The 21872-nt window shown below is 42.4% G+C and overlaps 1 protein-coding gene across 29 annotated transcripts in view; it reads right to left on the bottom strand.

The window, feature by feature from the left end:
• The window catches only part of KLC1 (kinesin light chain 1), a 64243-nt gene that overhangs the window by 8661 nt on the left and 33710 nt on the right, over positions 1–21872 (bottom strand). For 4 of the 29 annotated variants that reach the window (XM_070593397.1, XM_070593400.1, XM_070593394.1 and 1 more), the window contains exons 8-14: positions 20067–20240; positions 19815–19914; positions 17005–17054; positions 16834–16901; positions 15303–15411; positions 11331–11492; positions 3767–3897 (exon numbers count right to left, since the gene is read on the bottom strand). In XM_070593397.1, coding sequence (XP_070449498.1) covers positions 3767–3897; positions 11331–11492; positions 15303–15411; positions 16834–16901; positions 17005–17054; positions 19815–19914; positions 20067–20240 — 794 coding nt within the window. Of the gene's footprint in view, positions 1–3766; positions 3898–4762; positions 5356–6062; positions 6114–11330; positions 11493–15302; positions 15412–16833; positions 16902–17004; positions 17055–19814; positions 19915–20066; positions 20241–21872 lie in introns of those variants that run through there. The other 25 variants (XM_070593401.1, XM_070593406.1, XM_070593396.1 and 22 more) reach the window with 18 other exon arrangements.

Genomic DNA, 21872 nt, shown 5'->3' with positions numbered 1-21872 from the left:
AAAAGTACCACACGTAATCTCCAAGTGTCAGTCTACTTTCACTTTTTAAAACCTGGCTCACATAGGAGCCGAGAGGCTCTGCCGATGCAACCCTCTGATTCAGCAGGTGAGTCCACAGCGCCCTGTCAGGTGAGTCTCGGGCAGGGGACCTCAAGGATCCACGTAAAACCATCACCCTCAGTGAGCATGTCAGAAAGAGACACTTGAAGCTCACTGTGAAGATCAGATACATAGGGCTGGCCCGGTGGCGCAGCCCAGGGTTTGCCAGTTCGGATCCCAGGTGCGGATATGGCACTGCTTGGCAAGCCATGCTGTGGCAGGCATCCCTCGTATAAAGGAGAGGAAGATGGGCATGGACGTTAGCTCAGGGCCAGTCTTCCTCAGCAAAAAAGAGGAGGATTGGTGGTGGATGTTAGCTCAGGGCTAATCTTCCTCAAAAAAAAAAAAAAAGATCAGATACATAAATATATTCTGTATTTTATGTATTTTTCTATATTAAAAGTAGGGAAAAACAAAATTTTTATTAGTAAAATAAACTCTGAAGCCAGTATTTCTCTGCTTATAAACCAAAATTTAAAACAAATTTCATGGCTTTACATAAAGGAATACAGTGATTTTTACATACATTTACCTTTTCTCCCATTTGACACTTTTAAAAAACTTTCTAAAATATCCTACAAATTTCCTTATAACCTAAAGTTAAATTACGGCTATCATAAAATTACTACACTTGCTTACCACCACAGACGCCCTCAAACAGAAAGTCACCTTAGCTTTTAAAGCTAAAATAACTGATGCTAAGGGTTATTTTCAAATGTGTGCAAGGATCCGTAATTCTGACTGTGAACTAGCTATGACACAAACAGAGAACACTATCGTGTACTCTGTGAGCTGGGGGCACGGCTGTGAGGCTGAAGCACACGTCTGAGGGGTGAGCACAGGCAGACACACACACAGGAACGCTCCAGAACAGGGAGTGAAGGCCAAGGTCACAGCCCACGTTTCCGCCAGCACCATGAGCACAGCTCCTGGCAAACGACAAACGCTAAGTTCTCAGTAAATAAACTACACCAAAAGCAAAGACCTTCATTTACTTATCCTTAAGTAAAACTCACTCCCAAAATGTCCCAATCAGGACAAAGCAAAAACATCCCAGTGAATTCCACACAAGTGTCGCTGGAGTTCTGAGTCAGCTTTTCTCTACCTAGAACTAATCAAGAACAAACGATAAAATCAAACCAAATCACACATAAATTATATTCTGGCATATTTAATTATTCTATTATTTAGCTGGCCAATTAACTTTTTCTAAGAAAGCTATGCAACCTTTTCCCTCAAACTCCCTTTTCATTACAAGAGGAAAGTGAAAACAACTTGACTCCTGTCAACGACTCTTCGCTGACTCTCCCGAACTGCGCCCAAAGTGTTCACGTAAACCTGTGGTGCTCACAGCATTAGTGTGGAAGCTCAGTGGAGTCACTCTCAACGGAGAGCTGCCAACACGGCTCCTGGACTCCTAGGTCAGTGATCCTCGAAACACAATCCCAGGCCAGGAGCACTGGCCCTACCTGGGAACTTGCCAGGAAGGCAAATTTGGGCAGCCCCTCAGACCCACTGTATCATAAAGCGAGGGGCAGAGCCTAGTAGTCTGTGTTCTACAAACGCTCCACGAGATGCTGATGCACGCTTAAGTCTGAGAACCACCGGTCCAGTTAATAAAATCTGTTACTCTTACCTGGAAAGATTATTCCATTTTATGTACTTTATGGGATGAAATCTCTAAAGTCATTTAGTTTTTCAAAAAGTTCAGTCAGGCATCATCTTAAATAATATTACACATGAAAAATGTTAGTACATGCAAGTGTAAAGGTCTATTTTACACCAGGTCAGGCTGGCAAAGTGTTTTCAGTACTGTGAATATTTACCACGTTGGGGAGTGTTTGCACATTGTTCGATCACAGTGAAGAAAGAACAAATGGAAGAAAGAGAATGAAAAATTCTGAACTCTGCCACATGGGAAGGAAGGTCCACGTCATAGGACTTAGTCCCAGAATTGGACTTTGCGTTTAAAAAGCTTCACAACATCCAGAACCTCCAATGACCAGTGCGTTTACCCTGGAGGAACTAATAGCCGCCTGTGCACAGCACAGTGACGTACAGATCACTTCTACTCATCAGCTCCATCAAAGGAATGGAAACTAAGTGGTCGCACGACAATCTGTTCAGATTCTTGTAACACTGTAAGAAAAAATGTTTAACCTTTCAAAATTCAGAGAGACAGACAATAATCTATCATTTTAGTTCTGGAAATTTGTAAATATTCGAAAACAAGAGCCCTTTACTCCAAAGGCAATTTAGAATCTGCTTCCCCAAATAAGTGTTCATTTGTCTCATCATGGGCACTTTGGTGCTAGCCAGAGAGCAGGACAGCAATCTGCTGCTAAGCCCCACATACTTCCAGAAGCCTAGACTGGCTTCAAACACTGGATCTTCCAGGTGGTTTTCACAACAAACATCTACGGAGCTCCTAAAACTCCCTACAGAGAAACGGGCTTGTAAATATTTCACAGAAGCAAAGCAACAGCCACCTAGAAAAATCGAATGACGCCTCTTGTCTCAAAAGCCATCAAGAAACATGTTTATCCACAAGCAGAGAGAGATCTAGGGGGCACAGAGCTAAGAGCAGACCTGGGCCTCTGCTCCCCCAGCTGAGGGGCTGATCCTGGAGCGGGGCCTGGATCACAGCAGGAATCGCAGAGTTAGACTGTCACTGACAGCGAGAGGAACAAGACCGGACATACCTTAAAATAGCAAAGGAGACAACTGAAAAGACTTAGAACTTTAATACTTCCAATACGTGGTCCAAAGGAACTTGGCCTCACACTGCTGAGACATCAGAATTGTTACCCACAGAACTTAAAGTGGGATCACTCGTAAAACACGGTTTTACTAAGAGTCAATCTTTAAAGAGTAGGAAGCATTTAGGAAGTTGAGTTTCATAGAACAGCTGACAAAACAATGCTTCTGGGAGAAATGCATCCAAAAACAGGTGGCTGTTTACATCAGAAATAACCCAGATACCGGGGCAATTTGTTAACACTCTAACAGAGAAGTACAAAGAACCATGCCTCTGATACACCTTATAAACAAAGAATATCTCAGAACCAAATTTCTTTGACAATGTAAATGTTATCGCTCAAAAGACTCTAAGATGCACAACTGAACCTTTTTTTAAATACATAAAAACCTAAGTTTTTTTAACTCTCCTGAAGAAACTCCTTAAACTCTCGAAATTGTGATCCTTCTATTTAAAAACCATTTTCCTCCCTATACTAATACTTACAAATTTAATGGTAGCTAGCATTTGATTTTAAAAGATTAAAAGTAATTCTAAAGGATCTAAACTGATGCTAATTTACGAATTAAATGTACATCTAGAGTAAACAAGTTAATATGCTCACTCTTTTAATCTCATATCCCCACTTCTCACTGCTAAGGCTTTCTTTGAACATGTAACAAAACCAAGGAATTCCATAAATTTCTTTTAAAGGCATCAGCCCTTTTAGCCTCTAAAAACAGGAAGTTTCACAATTATTTCTCAACCTATCCTGGGGAAAGAAAGATTGAAACTACTAAACTTCTCCATTGCTAGAGTGAGGGAAATGAGCTGGATGGCTTCCTGAAGCCTGCGGGTGAGGACGCTGTGCTCGAAGAGAACGGCCGTGGGTGGCGTGGCAGGACGGGCGGCAGGGCTGGAGATAATTACCCAGGGTTCTTGGGCTCACTCTCTCGTGCACTTCCTCCCTTCAGCTTCCTAACCAGCTTCTCACTGCTGCGTCTAATTGAAGCCCGGAGTTTGCTAAAGGAACCACTGCGTTTTAAAGATCCAGTGCCATCCTGAAAAAAACGTGAACAAACGTGAAGGTGCAGATGGTTCTCCCCCCAACCCCTCAAGAGGCAAAGCTGAATGAAAACAAGAATTTACATCACAAGTGACCTGCTTGTCTGTGACTTGCTGGTGATATGATTCCTACAGAAATCACCAATTTGCCATTTATGTAAACACACTTTAAACAGAAATCTACCCATTTTAAATTTCATTACAGATAATCCAATGATCATGAAAACCTCTGAACATGAAGCTCATTCAAACAAAAGCTATAATATCCCCAAAGGAAAATGAATTATATTGCTGTTTTGAAACAGACGATAACACACACAAAAAGTCTTAAGAAAATTAAGGCAGCGTGTCTAGGACTGTCACCAAAGTCAGACCCCACGTTCAGTGAGCACAGAAGCGTCTGGTCCATGTAACCATACGGGCCCTGAACATTCAGATCTGACAGGCAACTTCCTTTTAACAACTTCATCTAAATGCAATACTTAGACGTACTGTTTCTTTAGTAAATTTTAAAGAACGGTTTTATTAATGTTGATGATAGATGTGCTTGGAAAATTAAACAAAATGCTCATTCTATACAAATAACTAAAAACTCTCACACACCTTGTAGAAAGCAAATAAAAAAGTACCCAGCTTTCATCATCATTGATTCAGACATTAATAAGTGAAACATTTGGCAGTATCTGGATATGAAAATCAAAAACACAGAGTGAAAAAAATGTGTATACAGCAACTTTTATTCTCAGAATGAATCACTTAGTAAGATTAACAGTAGCCCTGTTCCTTCTAGAAGCTATGCAATGCTGCATTCCATGGAAAGAGTGAGAAGTTCTACTAAGCAGACAGACACCAAGACACAGGTCAGTTGGAGTGAGTTTATTAGAAGTTAGAAAGACACAAATACACAAATCACTGAACACTTAAGATTAGTAGAGAAAAGCAGAATTGCCAAAATTTCACACAAAGACTACACAGCAAATGCTACTTGAGTGTGATCCTAAAAGGAGAGCCCGGAGCCCAGGGTGGCCTCACCAGGTCTCTGAGTACAATGGGAGCAGCACATGCCCTACTTTTACAGCCTACCTAGTGTCAACAGTCACCGTCATGCCACTGCAATAACACCTGTGGGGTATTTTTAACTACCTTTTATCAGAGTGAACAGCTAATCGCTCTTAATTTTTAAACTCATGTATTACACAGTAAATGGTTTTTATTAATACAGTTTATATTACTAAGTACATATCTGGCAAAGCTACATGTATACAGAGATAAGGAACCCCCCAAAAGGACAGCAGCACCAAAAGGAACGGCCAGTCACAGAGAGGCGTAGCTCTGACAGGAATCCTAGGGGACTGAAACACAGCAGTCAGCACTGGAGAGAGAAGCAAAGCTGGAGGAGGCGCCGCCCGCCATGCAGGAGACAGTGTGAGCGTCACACAAGGCAGCTAGGCCTGCTAGACAGAAACGGAGAGAGAGAGCCCAGATGAGACCACTGTGAGAAAAGGGCCCATTTCCCACTTAGCACAGCCTGGCTTACAGTATTTCTAGGTCACAACATCTTAGCAGCATTTTCATCGCTTTAGTATTGGGGATTACCTTCTGCCTGTTTCTATCAGCCCAGTATAGAACAGGTACTGGACCTTATGTTGTCTTTCACATAATCTAGACTAGTGATGCCTAACCATCATCAAAATAAAATTCAACATTTTCAGAGCATGGATTAGCACTGTGCTAGAAACCTCCTTGATACTTACTAGAAAAAGGTTTTCAAGTAATCACATATAAAGGAGATTCCACAATGAAAAACATCGATAGTGACCAAAGGAAAGGCTACACATAGGAGAGCACATTCATTTAAGCTTTAGCTTTGACAGAAATCCTTTTATATCTCTAAACTACAAAGTTCTCTCTGAAATCAGGTAGGACTTTCTCTTAAAAGCACTAACATTTTAGACATTTCAGAAACTTTAAGAAACCACTGACTTTAAAAGTCTACAGCACATTTTAAACATGCAGTTGATAATCCAAAATAAAATTAATTATAGGAAATGGATTTCCACAGGCAGCAATGCATCCTGGGTCCCGGCAGACTGGAAACCCGACGGTCTCGTACCGAAGCCCCAGACAGCGGGGACCTGAGCCCCTGCCCGTTCTGACTCACCATGGAACGCTGAGCAAGTCATTTAACCAGCCCGAGCTTCATTTTTCTCATCTTTAAAATGGAAAAATAAAACTTGTTACCAACTCCCCACAAATGTTGGGAGGACAAGAAAACATAAGTTCTTGCTGCTCTTCAGAAAAACGATGTTAAAATGTTAACACAGTTCCATAAATAGTACAACTGCTGCTGTTCATTTCAAACTTGAGTGCTACACTACAGCAGTGTTGTTTATAATATTCCTGTATTAGACACTCAGCAGAACACAGGAGAGTAATTTCACTCAAATTCCAAAAGTATTTCATGTTAAACACACACAGACACACTCCCACCCTCTCCCCCTCCCTATCTCCCGCCACTGGCTGCCAGCTGGGTTCCGAGTGGCCCCTGGCTCGCACCCTCCTTGCACCCACCACCTCAGACCCTCGCCCGTGAGAACGAGTGGAAAGGACAGCTGCAAACCCGCCCCAAACCCAGGCAGATTTCTCTTCAATACGGGCATGAGAGTTTGGGAGATTTCACTACATTCTAACAAGTCCAAAAAAAATAAAGTCTGCTTCTTTATACTGCCATGAAGAATATTTACATCAGAAAAGTGGGCTCCTGAACAGAAATGAAGAGTGTAATCTACTGATTAAGAAACAAACAGCAGTAATTCTCTATGGATTTCAGGTGACTTGGTGTTTTTAATTTTTTTTTTTTTTGGTCTATTCTAGTTGTATTCTGAATATAATTTTTTTAAATAAAAATATATTTCTAATTAACAGTATATCCCATTCCACAGTAATCGTAGGTAAGAGTTTAATGTATTAAAAATCTTTTAGAAATATTAACACAGGCAGCAGAGTGAATAGAATGGGGAGGTGTGGGTGGGGCTGCTTCTGAAGGACCCCAGTGGAGAACCAGCAACCCACAAACAGGAAGGACAGCACAGACAGAAGCCTGACTTCAGGACCTGAGCTCCCATGTGCAATGTGACATGTGCGATGCTTCCTGCTGGTCTAGTAGGCCTGCTGTAAATACAATTAACACTGGGACAGCCTGGAGGCTCCCACACATCCCGGTGGGACCGGGGTGCCAGTGACGGACACATGCGGCCTCACAGTTAACATAAAGCCCCGTGGACAGAGGGTAAAGGGAATCCCGTCTTATCCAGAAAGGATTCCTTTGCACACAAAACCTTCAGTTTTAGAAGTAGGACCATAAGAGAACTAATTCAGACTTATCTTGACAGTGACTTTTAGATCTGCATATTTTATAAAAAACTAAGTTTGAAGAAGTTACTTTTCAAGTACTTTAATCACATTCTTTATGGTACATAGTTAAAGAACAGAATTGTAGTTCCCTAAACAAATTATCTACCCTGTCAAGAAACATATAGGGGCCGGCCGGGTGGCGCAGCAGTTAAGAGCGCATGTTCCGCTTCGGCGGCCCAGGGTTCGCCAGTTCGGATCCCAGGTGCCCATATGGCACCACTTGGCAAGCCATGCTGTGGTAGGCGTCCCATATATAAAGTAGAGGAGGATGGGCATGGATGTTAGCTCAGGACCAGTCTTCCTCAGCAAAAAGAGGAGGATTGGTGGTGGATGTTAGCTCAGGGATAATCTTCTTCAAAAAAGAAAAAAGAAATGGATCAAGGGGCCAGCCTGGTGGTGCAGCAGTTAAGTTCGTGCACTCCGCTTCGGCAGCCTGGGGATTGCTGGTTTGGATCCCGGGCATGGACCTACATACTGCTTACCAAACCATGCTGTGGCAGGCGTCCCACATATAAAATAGAGGAAGACGGGAATATATGTTAGCTCAGGACCAGTCTTCCTTAGCAAAAAGAGGAGGACTGGCAGATGTTAGCTCAGAGCTAATCTTCCTCAAAAAAAAAAAAGAAATAAAAAGAGGGGCCGGCCTCATGGCCGAGTGGTTAAGTTCGTGCACTCCGCTTTGGCAGCCCAGGGTTTCACCACTTCGGATCCTGGGCGCGGACATGGCACCACTCATCAGGCCATGTTGAGGCGGTGTTCCACATGCCACAGCTGGAAGGACCCACAACTAAAAGTATACAACTATCTACTGGGGGGGGGATTTAGAGAGAAAAAGCAAAAAAAAAAGGCAAAAAAAAAAAGCAAAAAAAGGGGTTGGCAAGTTGTTAGCTCAGGTGCCAATCTTTAAAAAAAAAAGAAAGAAAGAAATAGATCAAAAAAACCAAAGACTTAAATCAAAAAACTTCATATGGATTATTAGCATATGTGCAGTAAGCTTACTTCTCTTGTTTTAATAGCATGTGATTCAGTTCTGTGCTGACCCAGACGTTCAGTATCCACAGGGAATAATTATTACAACCTAGTGTGCCTTATCTTTGACCACACTGTCCTTTGTTTTTTTGTATATTTTTTTATTTTTCCTTTTTCTCCCCAAAGCCCCCCAGTACATAGTTGTGTATTTTTCATTGTGGGTCCTTCTAGTTGTGGCATGTGGGACGCCACCTCAGCATTGGCCTGACGAGCGGTGCCATGTCCACGCCCAGGGTCTGAACCGGTGAAACCCCAGGCCGCTGAAGCAGAGCATGCAAACTTAACCACTCGGCCATGGGGCCAGCCCCCTCAAACTTTTTAAAGAGCAGTGAAACCCTGTTTTAAAAAATTAAAATCTGGAGCCACACCAAAAAAAAAATAGTACTTCTTACCAAAAAAAACTAAAATCTAATACAGAAGCCCAATATAAAACAAAATCTGAATGGTCTTTTCTCACTATAAATGTATAACGGGTTCTTATGATAATAAATTAATAAGAGCAATGAAGCTACCTTTACAAAATGCACAATTTGAAATATGAAGTTACAGATGACAGGTCTAGTCTTGACGTCTACCTCAACTCCCAGTTTACTCCTGTATTTTATCCTGAGTGATAACACTGAGAAAATCTTGAAGCATACAGATAAGTGGTTGCAAATGTTAACAGTCCTTCAAGCGTTTGCCTTGTCACCTCAGGGAAATCTTCACTCACACAGAGACAGCATCAGACGCTTTATCCTCACACCTGGACAAAGACTAATGCGGGGACTGCAGTGCGTTAACATCTAAATCAAAGGCGATGCTTAAAATGGGCTCCTTTGATTGAATATAATTATACTTCGATAAAGTCGATTTAAAAAAATACCTGTGTGTGCATACTGCCTTTATTGCCTCTTCTTAAACAACAAAAGTATGCTTTGAAAATAAAACTAAAATCAAATGTCAGGAGAGCTCAGCCCCACCTTCTCAGAACCTCAGGCTTCAAGGAAACCAGTGTGAGAGGCATGGCCTTCCCGCGAAGGTGACGGGGTGGGGGGCTGAGTCTGAGCAGCAGCCTCAGGGGACCAGTGTGGAGAGCGCCAGCCCTCGGCTGCCCCGTGCCCGGTTAATCCAAGCAGTTCTCTATTTACTTGCTGCTTTATGTAAGACTCCATTTGAAGAAAGGGCTCCTTCCGCTATGAGTTTAGGAACCACTGCACTGCATGACCCAAGATCCAGATTCTGCAGTCAATCGACCCCACAGCCGATCGATGTGCCCTGGGGTGGATTTTGTCAAAGACACAGAGCCACTAGTGTCTAGAAGTCAAGTACAAAGGTGTCCAAAACCCAGTGTGTGAGCATCCCAAGTGACAGCACGTCCAAAGTGAGAAAGAGACGTGAAGTGATAGGGGAGCAAGCACGCACTCAGAGGAGTGCTGGCTTCTAGCCACTGCGTCTGTACTTCCAGCCTGCAGGCCTGACAGGGCGCTGCCCACCAGCCCCTCCAGGATGGAATGAAAGCAGCTCCCCACATCCCTGAGTCTCAGTCTTGAAGACAGTAATAAAACTCTGGGTCAACAATTTTACTATCGTACGATTTCACAGGAAGATCGACCTAGAAATACTGTCTCAAGAGAAAGTTCCTCCAGAACTTCATTCAATAGTATCAAAATCTGTACCGTGGCTTCTAAAGACAAAAGGGACTTGGCCCTCCACGTAAAGCATGCAGGACAACAGCAACCACGGGGAGAGTACAGTACACAGTGCAGGCCGCACAGGGACAAGAGCAGGGGCCGCCATCATTGTTTTTGTTTGGGATGACTGCCCAACAGGGTGAATGGTCAAAGCAGATGCTGATTGGTTGTCTTGGCACAGGAAAAAACCAAAGCAAGGGAGTCACCAGATAAAACATTCAAAAGACCTCCCTGAAATTTTGGCTGCTAACACTCTGTACAAAATGTCTATTTAGAATGTTAATCCTTACCAAAGTGCTACAGCTATAGAAAATCCCAAAGAATACACAGATTCAAAAAGACAGATTAAGAAAGCCCAAAACTACGACTTGGCCAAACATGTGCACTATTACAACTAATCAAATGGCACTACTGCGACTTCCAAACATCGATAGTGCACCAGGACGCACTCCAGCTGATCCAGCGCTCAATCCTCCCTGAGGAAAGCAAAATTGCAAAGATACCAGCTCAATGTACAAAAAAGTCACCTCTGTGTTACCAAAATTCACTGGAAAGAAAACGTCCAGAAGGTCACAGGCTCTTTGGCAACCAGTGGATAAATAGCAGTGGTAAGAGAGACAAACCAGGGAAACTCAGAGGCAGCACCTCGCCAGGGGTTGACAGTTTCTGAATACAGGCACGTGTTCTGGATGCGAACCTCTGGCAGATAACTGTGAAGAGCAATGAACCACTGGACCCGTCAACGGGAACAGGACGTTCAGGACTGAGGTGGGACACAAAAGAGCAGCCACCCTAACGTTCTTGCTCTGTACCTGTTCTTTTCTAAAGACAACTTCTCCTTGAAACATCATTTCCCTTTAAGGCATTTAGATTAATTCTAACAAAATCTACAGTAGCCTGATGAGTGAAATTAAGAGCACTAGAGTTAGCAATGAAAATGGGTAAGTTAAAAAAGCGAGTTAGTTATCTGCCACGCTAATCCTAATATTAAAATAAAATCAGATTATGGATTATGCTTTAAATAACCAGGACACTCAATCAGCATTTAAGTGCTCAAAGTTAAGCCAAACAGCTTTCACGGGTTCCTAAAAAGAAGAAAATTACCACTTCAAACAAATAACAGACTTCAGTATTAGGAGAAGATAAGAACTTACAAAAAGCTTAATTGGTACTTAATTTGAGAAAAGTAGAATGTCTAGCACACAAGACAGGGGAAGCTGCGGGAAAGCACTCCGGTAGGAGACGGGCCCCGCCGCTGCCCACAGACAGACAAGCCCTGCCTGAGCGCGCTGGCAACTGTGTACTGTACTTACCCCATTCCACTCTACGCTCATACTCACTTCCTCCCCTCCGTCAGGGCCACTCTCGTACTTGACCACGTCCACATTGAGGCTCTCCCGGCTTCTCCGCTTCTCCATGTTCTCAGGGTCATTCAGCACTTCAGCCACTCTCTGTTTGTGAACATTGTCAAGACCCTGTGAGCCAGGCAGGGGAAAAGTGGTTCATCCATTAGCACTCAAGTTGTATCAGTGACTTCCAAAGATAAATAAACTTCACCAGAAATAAAAACAGTTCTTAAACGTTAGAGGGAAAAAATGAGAACAGTGATTCTCAGGAATGTACACTTGAGACTTGTGCATTTCACTATATACAAACTTTACCTCAAATTGTAAAAACCTACAAATACTGAGCTCTGGTTAATGATCTGTACACTTGAGTATTCAGAAAGAAATGCACTGATGTATACGAATTTGAAATGCTTCAGAAAACAAAAGGACTGATGGATGGATAGGTGGGTGAGAGGTGCTAAATATATAATGTTCACAATAGAATCTACGTGGCAGGTATACAGGTGTAAAATTCTCTCCACTTCTCTATAATTTGGAAAGGTTCACGGTATGCTGGGAAAATGCCCAGCTTTTAACACTTTAACACTAAGTCTCTTGTGTTTCTTGCTTCCATGATTGAAAACGCATGTATTACTTTATGCTCAGTAGAACATTTTTGAAAACTAGCCACTGATCTATAAAAGGCACTTTGAGAGCATCCTGTCACACTTTTAGAAAGTGATGAATGACAGCAAGCACTCATCTTGTTTGTTCAACGATTATTCACATCTATTTGAGTTAAAACATGATGGGATTACAACCCAACAGGGACTGTTCTCCATGCGTACTTCAGGACCACCTGACGACCAAGACGCAACATGTTTATGTTCTACACGGGATTTCAACCCAAACAGCTCATGCAAATACTGCACTTTTGCTGACTTTCACAGGTTTCTCCTTGGGAGACATAAATCCCAAACAGACGATGTGTTGCTCTGACTTTCACAGCGAAGCCAGCTGTGGCCCTCACCAGGCAGAAAGGGAACATTCTCAGTAAAGCACTAGAAACTCCTTTTTTTCCCAAACTTCTGCAACTCTTGACTCTGGACTCTGCTCGTTTGACAAACGTCGTCTGGCACCTTGAAACAAAGCCTGGATTGTTGACTTCACTCCTGATGGTGACAGCTCACAGCACTCTAGAGCCAGAATGAGCACCACCGACCATCTAAGTCACCCTCCATTCCCAGGGTGACACAGACAGCACAGTCTGTGCCGGAATCCCATGCAGCACCACAAAGCCAGATCCTAGCCAGGGCTCCCGACCCCACATCACAAAGCCCCAAGCAGCAGCCCTTCAGAGTCAGAAGACCCACGAAGGATGACAGGACATCAGAAAGGGTTCCTCCAGGGGCACGAGCTAGGAGAACACCATCGACAATACCTCTGTCAGGTCTTCTCTAACCACTCTGCACAGACTTTTTTTTTTGGCTGAGGAAGATTCACCCTGAGCTAACATCTGTTGCCAATCTTCCTCTGTTCTATACGTGGGTCACTGCCACAGCATCATTGACAAGTGGTGTAGGTCCACACCCGGCATCCAAACCCACAAACCTGAAGCACCAAAGCGGAGCATGCCAAACTCAACCACTACACCACGGGGCCAGCCCCTGCAGAGACTTACTTGAAAGAAAAAAATTCTAAGGCATATATGGGTAATTTTAATCCCAGCCAAAAAGTGGCCATAAACCAACAGCCAGAAAACAGTCCACATATATTCCATTCAGGTGGAAAAAACCCACACTTGCCCCTCCAGGCCTGAAAATATACAACCAAAACTGTCATCTCTATACATACATACACATACATAATGATACATTAACTCCTTACTCTGAAAACTGGCAATTAAACAGCAAGAATTAAGCCTCTTTCCCGTGTTTTCCTTACAAACTGTAGTGCAGCTTAACTAAAATACCTCAGTTGATGAAGGAAAGTGCTTCAGTAGCTCATAAGTGTTTATTGCCAAATACTATTCCAATGTGTGGATCCATGATGGTCTGTTCATCCATTCACCCTATGATGGACACGTGGGTTGTTTCCATGTTTACAGACGACTGTGAGTAACGCTGCCATGAACACATGTGTGCAAGGACAGTGAACCCTCATTATTGACAGAAGTCATATTTGTGAACTCAGCTAACTGCCAAAATGTACTTGTGATCCCCAAATCAACACTCACAGTGCTGGCAGTTATTTGTAGACATGCACAGAGTGGCCAAAAATTTGAGTCATTGGATATGCACGTCCCCAGCTAAAACTGAGCAAGGTGACACTCTGCTTTCTTGTGCTGCAGTGCCGGCCAGCATTCCTAAGCACAGGAAGGCTGGGCTGGGCCTCACCGAGAAAACACCTGCATCAGGTGAGCTTCCTCAGGCGTGAATGGGAGGCCGCTGGCTGTGAATTCGACGTCAATGAATCAACAGTATATATACTAAATAAGGTGTTTTTAAATAAAAGCACACATAAAACAAGGTTACATATTGTCTAGTTGATATAAATGTGATCAGAGGCTGGCAGGAGCCTGACTCTGTATTTTCCCCTACCAGCAGTGGTTCAGTATTTGCTGATTCAGTGTTCACAGCAACTTACAGAACATAACTAACTACCAGGAATAACAAGAATCAACTGTATTTGTTTGAGTACCTGTGTTCAATTCTTCTGGGTATAAACAAACCTAGGAGTGGAACTGCTGGGCCATACAGTAATTCTATGTTTAACTTTTTTGAAGAAGAAGAAGATTAGCCCTGAGCTAACATCTGCTGCCAATCCTCCTCTTTTTGCTGAGGAAGACTGGCCCTCAGCTAACATCCGTGCCCATCTTCCTCTACTTTGTATGTGGGATGCCTACCAAAGCATGGCTTGCCAAGTGGTGCCATGTCTGCACCTGGGGTCCAAACTGGCGAACTCCAGGCCACTGAGGCGGAACGTGTGCACTTAACCACTGCGCCACCAGGCCAGCCCCCTATGTTTAACTTTTTGATGAACCTTCAAACTGTTTTCCATGGTGACTGCAACACTTTATATCCCCACCCGCAGTGCATGAAGGTCCCAATTCCTATACCTCCTTTTCAACACTTATTTTCTGTTTGTTTAGTTTTTCTGATTCTAGCCATCCTAGTGGGTGTGAGGTGGTATCTCACTGTGGTTTTGGTTTGTATTCCCGTAATGACTAATGATGCTGAGCACCTTTTCATGTGCTTATTGGCATTTGTGTATCATCTTCAGAGAAATGTCTATTCAGGTCCTTTGCTCACATCTTTAATCAGGTGGTCCTTCTGTCTTTACACATTCTCGAGACTAGACTCTTACCAGATATGTGATTTGCAAATATTTTCACCCATTCTGCGGGAGTCTTTTCACTTTGATAGTGTCCTTGAATGTACAACATCTCTAATTTATGTGAACCCAATTGGCTGAGTTTCTCTTTCGCTGCTGTGCTTTTGGTATCATGTTTATGGTCTTTTAAACGATGTAATTTTATTTGTACAAACTAAAATATTAAAAACTTTCTATTTCTAAATCAAACTTCCAATAAGTCACATGAAAGAAAATCATTAAACTCAAAGTTCTAACAGATAAGTTAAAAATAGAAGATATCTCACGGCATCATACATTTGTCCAAACCTACAGAACGTCCAACGAGAACAGTGACCCCTAAGGTACACTATGGACTTTGGGTGATCATGATGTATCAGCGTAGGTTCACTGGTTGTAACAGGTATATCACTCTGTTGAGGGCCACTGATGGTTGGGGAAGCTATGTATGAGTAGGGGCAGGGGTATGTGGGAAATCTTTGTACCTTCCTCACAATTTACTATGAACCTAAAACTACTCTAAAAAAATAAAATCTTTTTTAAAAAGTGAAACAAACAAACAAAAAAAGAAGGTATCTAACTGACCTGTTTACGTGACCTCATGGCCGCTTCTTCCAATGTTTCTGCAGCTTCAAATTTGCCTTGACGTCTGTAAAGTGCCCCAAGGTTTTTTAAAGTAGTTGTAACAGTTGGACTGTAAGAAAGCATGTAACACACAGAACTATTAAATATAAGTTTTAGAGCAACCACTATCAACAGCACATAATCTAAAGGACTAAGAGACTTATGTCTGGATAAAAATAATTTTTAAATATCTATGGTAATTTTTTAAACTGTAAAATTCTAAGAAGCTCTGCTATCTCAAGCATTGCCTGCCTACCAGTGCTGTTTGGGGCCATCACGGCTGACCCTGGCACCGCTTGCTGAAGACATCTCTGCAGGGCTGGGGGACACGCCCTTGCCCTCTTCCAGGCTGTGCTGCTCTCATCCATTCCTAGCCACTGTGTCCACAGAAACGTCTGTGATGGGTCATGCTCGCCTGGAGGCAGAGCTTATCCTGTGCTGAGCGGTAAAGAGGACACGGTGTTTTTAACATTGCTATTCACCTTCTCCCTTCTCTCCACAGGCAGAGGGGGAAGCAGAACGAATCCAAACCTCACCATCTTCAGGGTCTGAGTCAGAGAATGAATGCTGCATGTGTGAAGCCAGAATAAACAATATGGACAGGGATGGTGTCTTTCTGTACTCTTGACCGAGCAGTCTTACTAAAGAACTAAAAACAAACCTAGTTCACTTTAGTATAGATATGTACTTCAAGATACATTTTTCTTACTAATGATAGGTGCTTTAGACACAGAAATAAGGTAGCTATACTCTACGTCTTTGAGACAATTACACAGCAGTGGGAGAAACAAAGCATATAAATTTAAGACATTACGGTAAGTGCTACATGGAACCCAGAGGAGGGGTTTATTCCAAACTAGGGGTTCAAAGAGTTTTCCTGAAATAGATGACTAGTAAACTGAGTCTGAAAGGATGCATGAAAGTGAAGATAGGAAAATGACTGCAGGAAAGGGGTTCAGGTCAGAAGAGGGAACAAAGGTATCTGCAACAGCCCATGGCGTGGAGGCAGCAAGCACAGGCTCACAGAGCTGGTCTTGGAGGAGCTCACACAGCCCTCTGCAGATATCGAGACCCTAGGGCCTCGAAGAAAGGGGGGTGTGCACCTAGGGTCTCCCCATGGCATCCCGGTCACATATTTGCAAAGTGCTGGCTTTTACACATCTGCTGGCCTATTTCCCATGAGTCTGCTCTATGGCCACCTTAACTACTGTGTCTTTATCTAGCTGTCTCTTTCTCCTGCAATGCGGTAGTGAGGCCTGGACAAAATAGTGTTAATGGACAAAACTCCTATCTTACCCATATTACAGTGGGTTTTGTGTTTGTAGATTATCTCATTTACAAAGCATGGAACTTTTTATTGGAATTTGGGGAAAATATGGGACTGTGCAACCACACCACCCTCAGGAACTTTACACATTCAGTCATTCACAAGCTGCCTTTAAAGCATTAGTACTTTCCACAGCTGTTGGTGTTTTCAGTGAAACAGACATACCTATCAACTTTGCAGGCCTTGTACCAGCCACCATACTCTCCAAAAGATGTCCCATCCTTTTGCTTTCCCTAAATTATAACAAATAATTTCAAATGAATAATTATCTTGAAAGCAATATATCCAATTTAGAAAATCTCATTTACAAAATCTCTCAAAATAGTATATTCTTACTTTGCATTCTTCTCTTTCTTCAGCGTGCATCCAAATGGGTTTGTTTTCATCTGGGGAAGAAAAAATAACACTATAAATTGAAGAAGAGAGCCCACTGAGTAGAAGCTGTCAAGTTCCAGTGACTGCAAGGTTTTTGTTTTGTTTTTTATATGATCCTCCTCAGATACTACTTCTTACAACTTGGACAGATGTGGCTCACAAGGGAGGAGAAAGCCTATGAAGACAGAACTAGATCACAAGATACAAGCAGGAGACGGCTGACATGTGCAGCACTGTGAGGAGAAGACGCAGAATCAAAGGTACCTAGACAGTGTAGGCAACCATCAAAAGAACCTGCCACAGGCTAGGGTCCCTAAAATGAAACATTTTAATGTTAGAATCCTCACATAACACATGGGAGTATTTAGAATTTGAGCAGTCCAGCATTAAACAAAAGTCTAAAAAGAGGTAGTAAGATATTAAGAGCAAAACTGGAAGAGATGCCAATCAGTATTCCCTTAGAGTCCTCTCACCTCCTGAGAACACTGACACCACTCATCCAACATTTCTACAACTTATGTACCCAACACCACGGAGGACAGAGAGTCTTAAAAGTGAAGCTGATGAAAATATTTTTATGACATGAGAAATGCTTATGCTGCAAGCATAAAGGAAAATAAACAGTAGACATGATTATATACAAAGTATGGCTTCAATAATGTAAATCAACAGGCACAGAAAGAAGGAAAACACCAAAAAAATTAAAAGATACCCTGGTGATGAAATTATGGGTGATTTTCACATTCCCATCTCTCCATGAATTTTTGAGGTTTCTTACCATGAGGACCTACTTCAGCCTCTGGAGGAAGAGACCTGCACTCCCACCCAGTCCAACCACTCATCAACTACCGACCTTGGGCAAGCTACTTAGTCTGCAGTGTCCTCCTAACATGGGGTAACGTTGACCCACTTTACAGGAGCGTTGAGGAAATTAAATAAGGTTATACATTTAAACTGCTTAACTGAAAGACCAGTACGTGGTTAACTATTATGATTATTACTCATGATGTCATAGAAGAGTGATTAAATATTGTTTTTAAAAGACTGAACAGTATTTAAAACTTACTAATATGTTATGTAGTGTGGTTTTAGCTCCATCTACTAAACTAACTCTCTTGCTAGAATAGCTAAGCAGACACCACAGTTAACAGGGCTTGATCTCCTGACAACAAACCAGGTCACAAATTTCAGTGTGCACACTGTGAAAAACAAAAGGCCCTGTGAGACTGAAGGTCACGCCCCAACAGCATCACAGGACACATTTGCATCTTGCCTAAAGAAAAAATGCCTTTCTGTCCTACGTTTTAACATTTGTATGGAGGATAAATCCAAGTATAGAAAACTGTTTTTAACTAGTCCAATTAACTGAACTTCATGCTATTATTTTTAGCAGAAAGAAGATAGCAAACCACAAGGAAACAAGTCTTCCCCAAGAGTAGAATTTTTTACAAGCAGCCTTAAAGAGACAGTCTTGGAATCACTACAAAACCAGCACAGCCTCCGCAATTAGATGAGGAGAGGCAAGCTCCCCATAAACTACAAAACGCCAGGGAGGTCAGTTGTTGGTCCTATCCTGCCACACAACTGCAAACAGAACCCAACTTCAGCATGACGAACCTGGGCATCGCTATCTTCTGACAGTAAAAGACATTTACTGCTCCACTGATTATTAACAGAGGAAAAAAACCAAAAATACTTTCCAAAGATTCTTCCAAAGTGGATTTTAGAAAATCTCTGTAAGACAAAAATTTTATTGAGGTCAGCCCCGTGGTCCAATGGTTAAGTTCAGCATGCTCCGCTTTGGCAGCCTGGGTTTGGTTCCTGGGCACGGACCTACACCACTCATGGGAGGCCATGCTGTGGCAGTGACCCACATACAAAATAGAGGGAGACTGGCATGGATGTTAGTTCAGGGCAAATCTTCCTCAAGCAAAAAGAGGAAGATTGGCAATAGACGTTTGCTCAGGGTGAATCTTCCTCAGCAAAAAAAAAAATTATCAACCAAAACCTCTCTTTCCCTACACATTCTAAGGTTTCCAGCACACTAGTAACAACTGGCCTCATTCTGAACATCTTATGTAATAATTGATGGAGGGAAAAAAAAATGCCTTATGTAACATACAAACATCATTTAATTGAGCAATTTAAATCCTATAAAAATATTTATTCCCAAACTGTGTATTACGCACCTATAATACTTGAAGGAATATAAAGGAGACAGGCCTCGGTTTAAGACAGTGAAACAATCCAGCAGGCCTGGGACAGGGCGACACTTTGCATTTCACAGGTCCCAAGTGGTGCTTATGCTCCTGGTCCCTGCCAGCACTTTGAGAACCACTGGATTACAGAACAATTCCAGAAAGCATTAACGACTGCAGGGAGGATTTGTGGAGTTAGTGTGTCTAAACTGTGCCTGAAGCAAGTACGGACTCTGGAGAGGTCAGCATGGAAAGACATGGGCAGGTGGCCATCACCCCACCCCACAGGGTGCACAAACCCACTGAGTTATCAGTATGCCAGGCAAGAACACAGGTGTTCACCATGTTCACTGGATGATGAATGAATGGATAAACTGATGAGTCAATGAGCACTCAGGCTGTGTCATATCCTCTCCTCTAAGCGCTATTTGAAAAATCATTTCTAAAATTAAAATCAAATTCTATCTTGAAAATACTGTGATGACTTGGGCATTACCAAGTTCAAGCTGGAAATCACTACTTTTAATGCATCCTACAATTATATCTGCTTTGAAACAGGAGTGTATATCTTACCATCTACAGAACCAAACTCCCTTTCATGTGCACGAGTGAGAATCTCTTTGTACAGTGTTTCTGCTTGCTTGAATTTTCCTTGCTTCAGATAGCAGGATGCCTTAAAATAAAATAAAATAAAACACTTAGTATTCTTAATATGTAAATGAAGCACACATTCTTATCTACAGGTTAAATAATGAAACAAGGTTCATATTTCAGAAAGAAAACAATTCTGGCTCTATCTATAGAGTTGTACCTCTGTCAACATACCAGGTTATTTTTTGTCTTGGCCACATTGGGATCATCGGGTCCCAGTTTTGTCTGGTAGATCTCGAGGGCTCTTTGATAATAATATTCTACTTCTTCATACTTGCCCTGGTTCTGGCACAGTAAGGCCAAGTTATTTAACTGCTTAGCAACATCAGGGTGATCCTTTCCCAAAACCTGAAAATAAAAAACAGTGTATTAGAAAACACTTACTGGTTTCACTACAATCCAACCCATTCTCCACCCTAGGATCTTTCTAAACATAAATATGACTATGCCTCATTTTCAGGCTTATAATCCTTAAATGGCTTCTCACGCTGTGTAACAATAAAAATAACCAGAATTTACTGAACTCTCATTCTTGTGGGGAGGCAGGGAACTGTGCCAATTTTCTCTACAGACATTCTCATAATAATCCTACATGGTAGGTAACGTTATCCTGCACATTTTGAAGATGAGGAAACTGGGTTTTATAAAGGCTGTGTTAACCTGGCTGCCAAGTTCTGGAAGAGTCCAAACTTAAACCCAGCCCTTTCTGGCTCTAACTACCGTGTTACACTTGTTCCTATCCGTACAAGCCTTCAAAGGAAATTTCCAGCTCTTCAGCTCAGCCTACACATCCCTTCACATTCAGACCTGGAGGTCCTCTACAATCACCCAAACTCCTTCCCCTCACTGAAATGGCTTTCAGGGCTCTTCGAACTTGCTGTCCCAGAAGCCTGATGCTCTTCTCCCACTCCGCACCCCCCAACTACTTATCCTTCAAGTCTCCCTTCCGGCCCCTTCAGAGAGAACTTCCCTACATCCAATTTAAGGGAGCCCTCAGCCCATCCCCACCCAGTTAACTCACAAGCACAGCACCTCGTTTTTCTCTTTCTTTGCAAGTACACTACCTGAAACTCTCTCATTTACCTATTTAGTCCTTTATTACCTGACTCTCACCCATTAAAACATAAGCCCCAAGAGTGCCAAGTCTTTGTCTGTCTTCCTCTGATATAATCTCAGCATCTAGAAAGGTGCTGGCACACAGATAGATGAATAAATATGAAATTATTTCCACAGTACCTTGAACAAGCAATTTATCCTCAGTTCTGCTCATTGACCTACATACTCTCCAATGAGGCACGCTTTCTCTCCACCCCTTTCTGCATCTCCTACCTCTCTCCCTTCCTGGGAAACTCTGAACTCAGTTACCTAAGACTCAGTTCAAACACCGACCATTTGTGGGAAGCCATCTCCAACACACCGAAGCCCTGGACTTAGAGGAGGCCCTGCTCCATCCTCTCCCAGAGCTGCATCCTAGAAGCCACGCACCCTGCATTCCTAAGGTCTGTCTAGCGGACTGTGCTCCTGGCGAAGGAACTGCATCTCTGATTTGTAAATCAACAACTCTAACCAAACAAGGGGCTCTCAAGTACTCAATAAACATTTGCTAAATGAGTGAATGAAAGAGCAAATATATATGAAGGAATCTGGCAGATAATCATATATAGTTCATTATCTTTAATTTGATATTTTTGTGTTCTCCAATTTTAACCCCAGTCCACTCAAAATCTGACCATTTTATTTCAGAAATATTATGTGGATGGCAACATGATACAATTTTACCTGCATAATTTGGTAATGAGACCCTTTTCCCTTTCCTTTACCCAATTCCTTGTCATAGGGCTCAAAATTAAATGATTAATCTCTCAGCATCACTGATAAATAATCACAAAAAATACCAAGTTACAAAATTACCCTTGGTCATTCATGGCATGGACCTGACACCTGAGTCTCTGTAACATTTGAAAACAGTCATACACAGTA

Source organism: Equus przewalskii, chromosome 25 (assembly GCF_037783145.1).
Source record: "Equus przewalskii isolate Varuska chromosome 25, EquPr2, whole genome shotgun sequence".
Lineage (NCBI taxonomy): Eukaryota > Metazoa > Chordata > Mammalia > Perissodactyla > Equidae > Equus > Equus przewalskii.
This window is presented reverse-complemented; position numbering and strand designations above follow the sequence as displayed.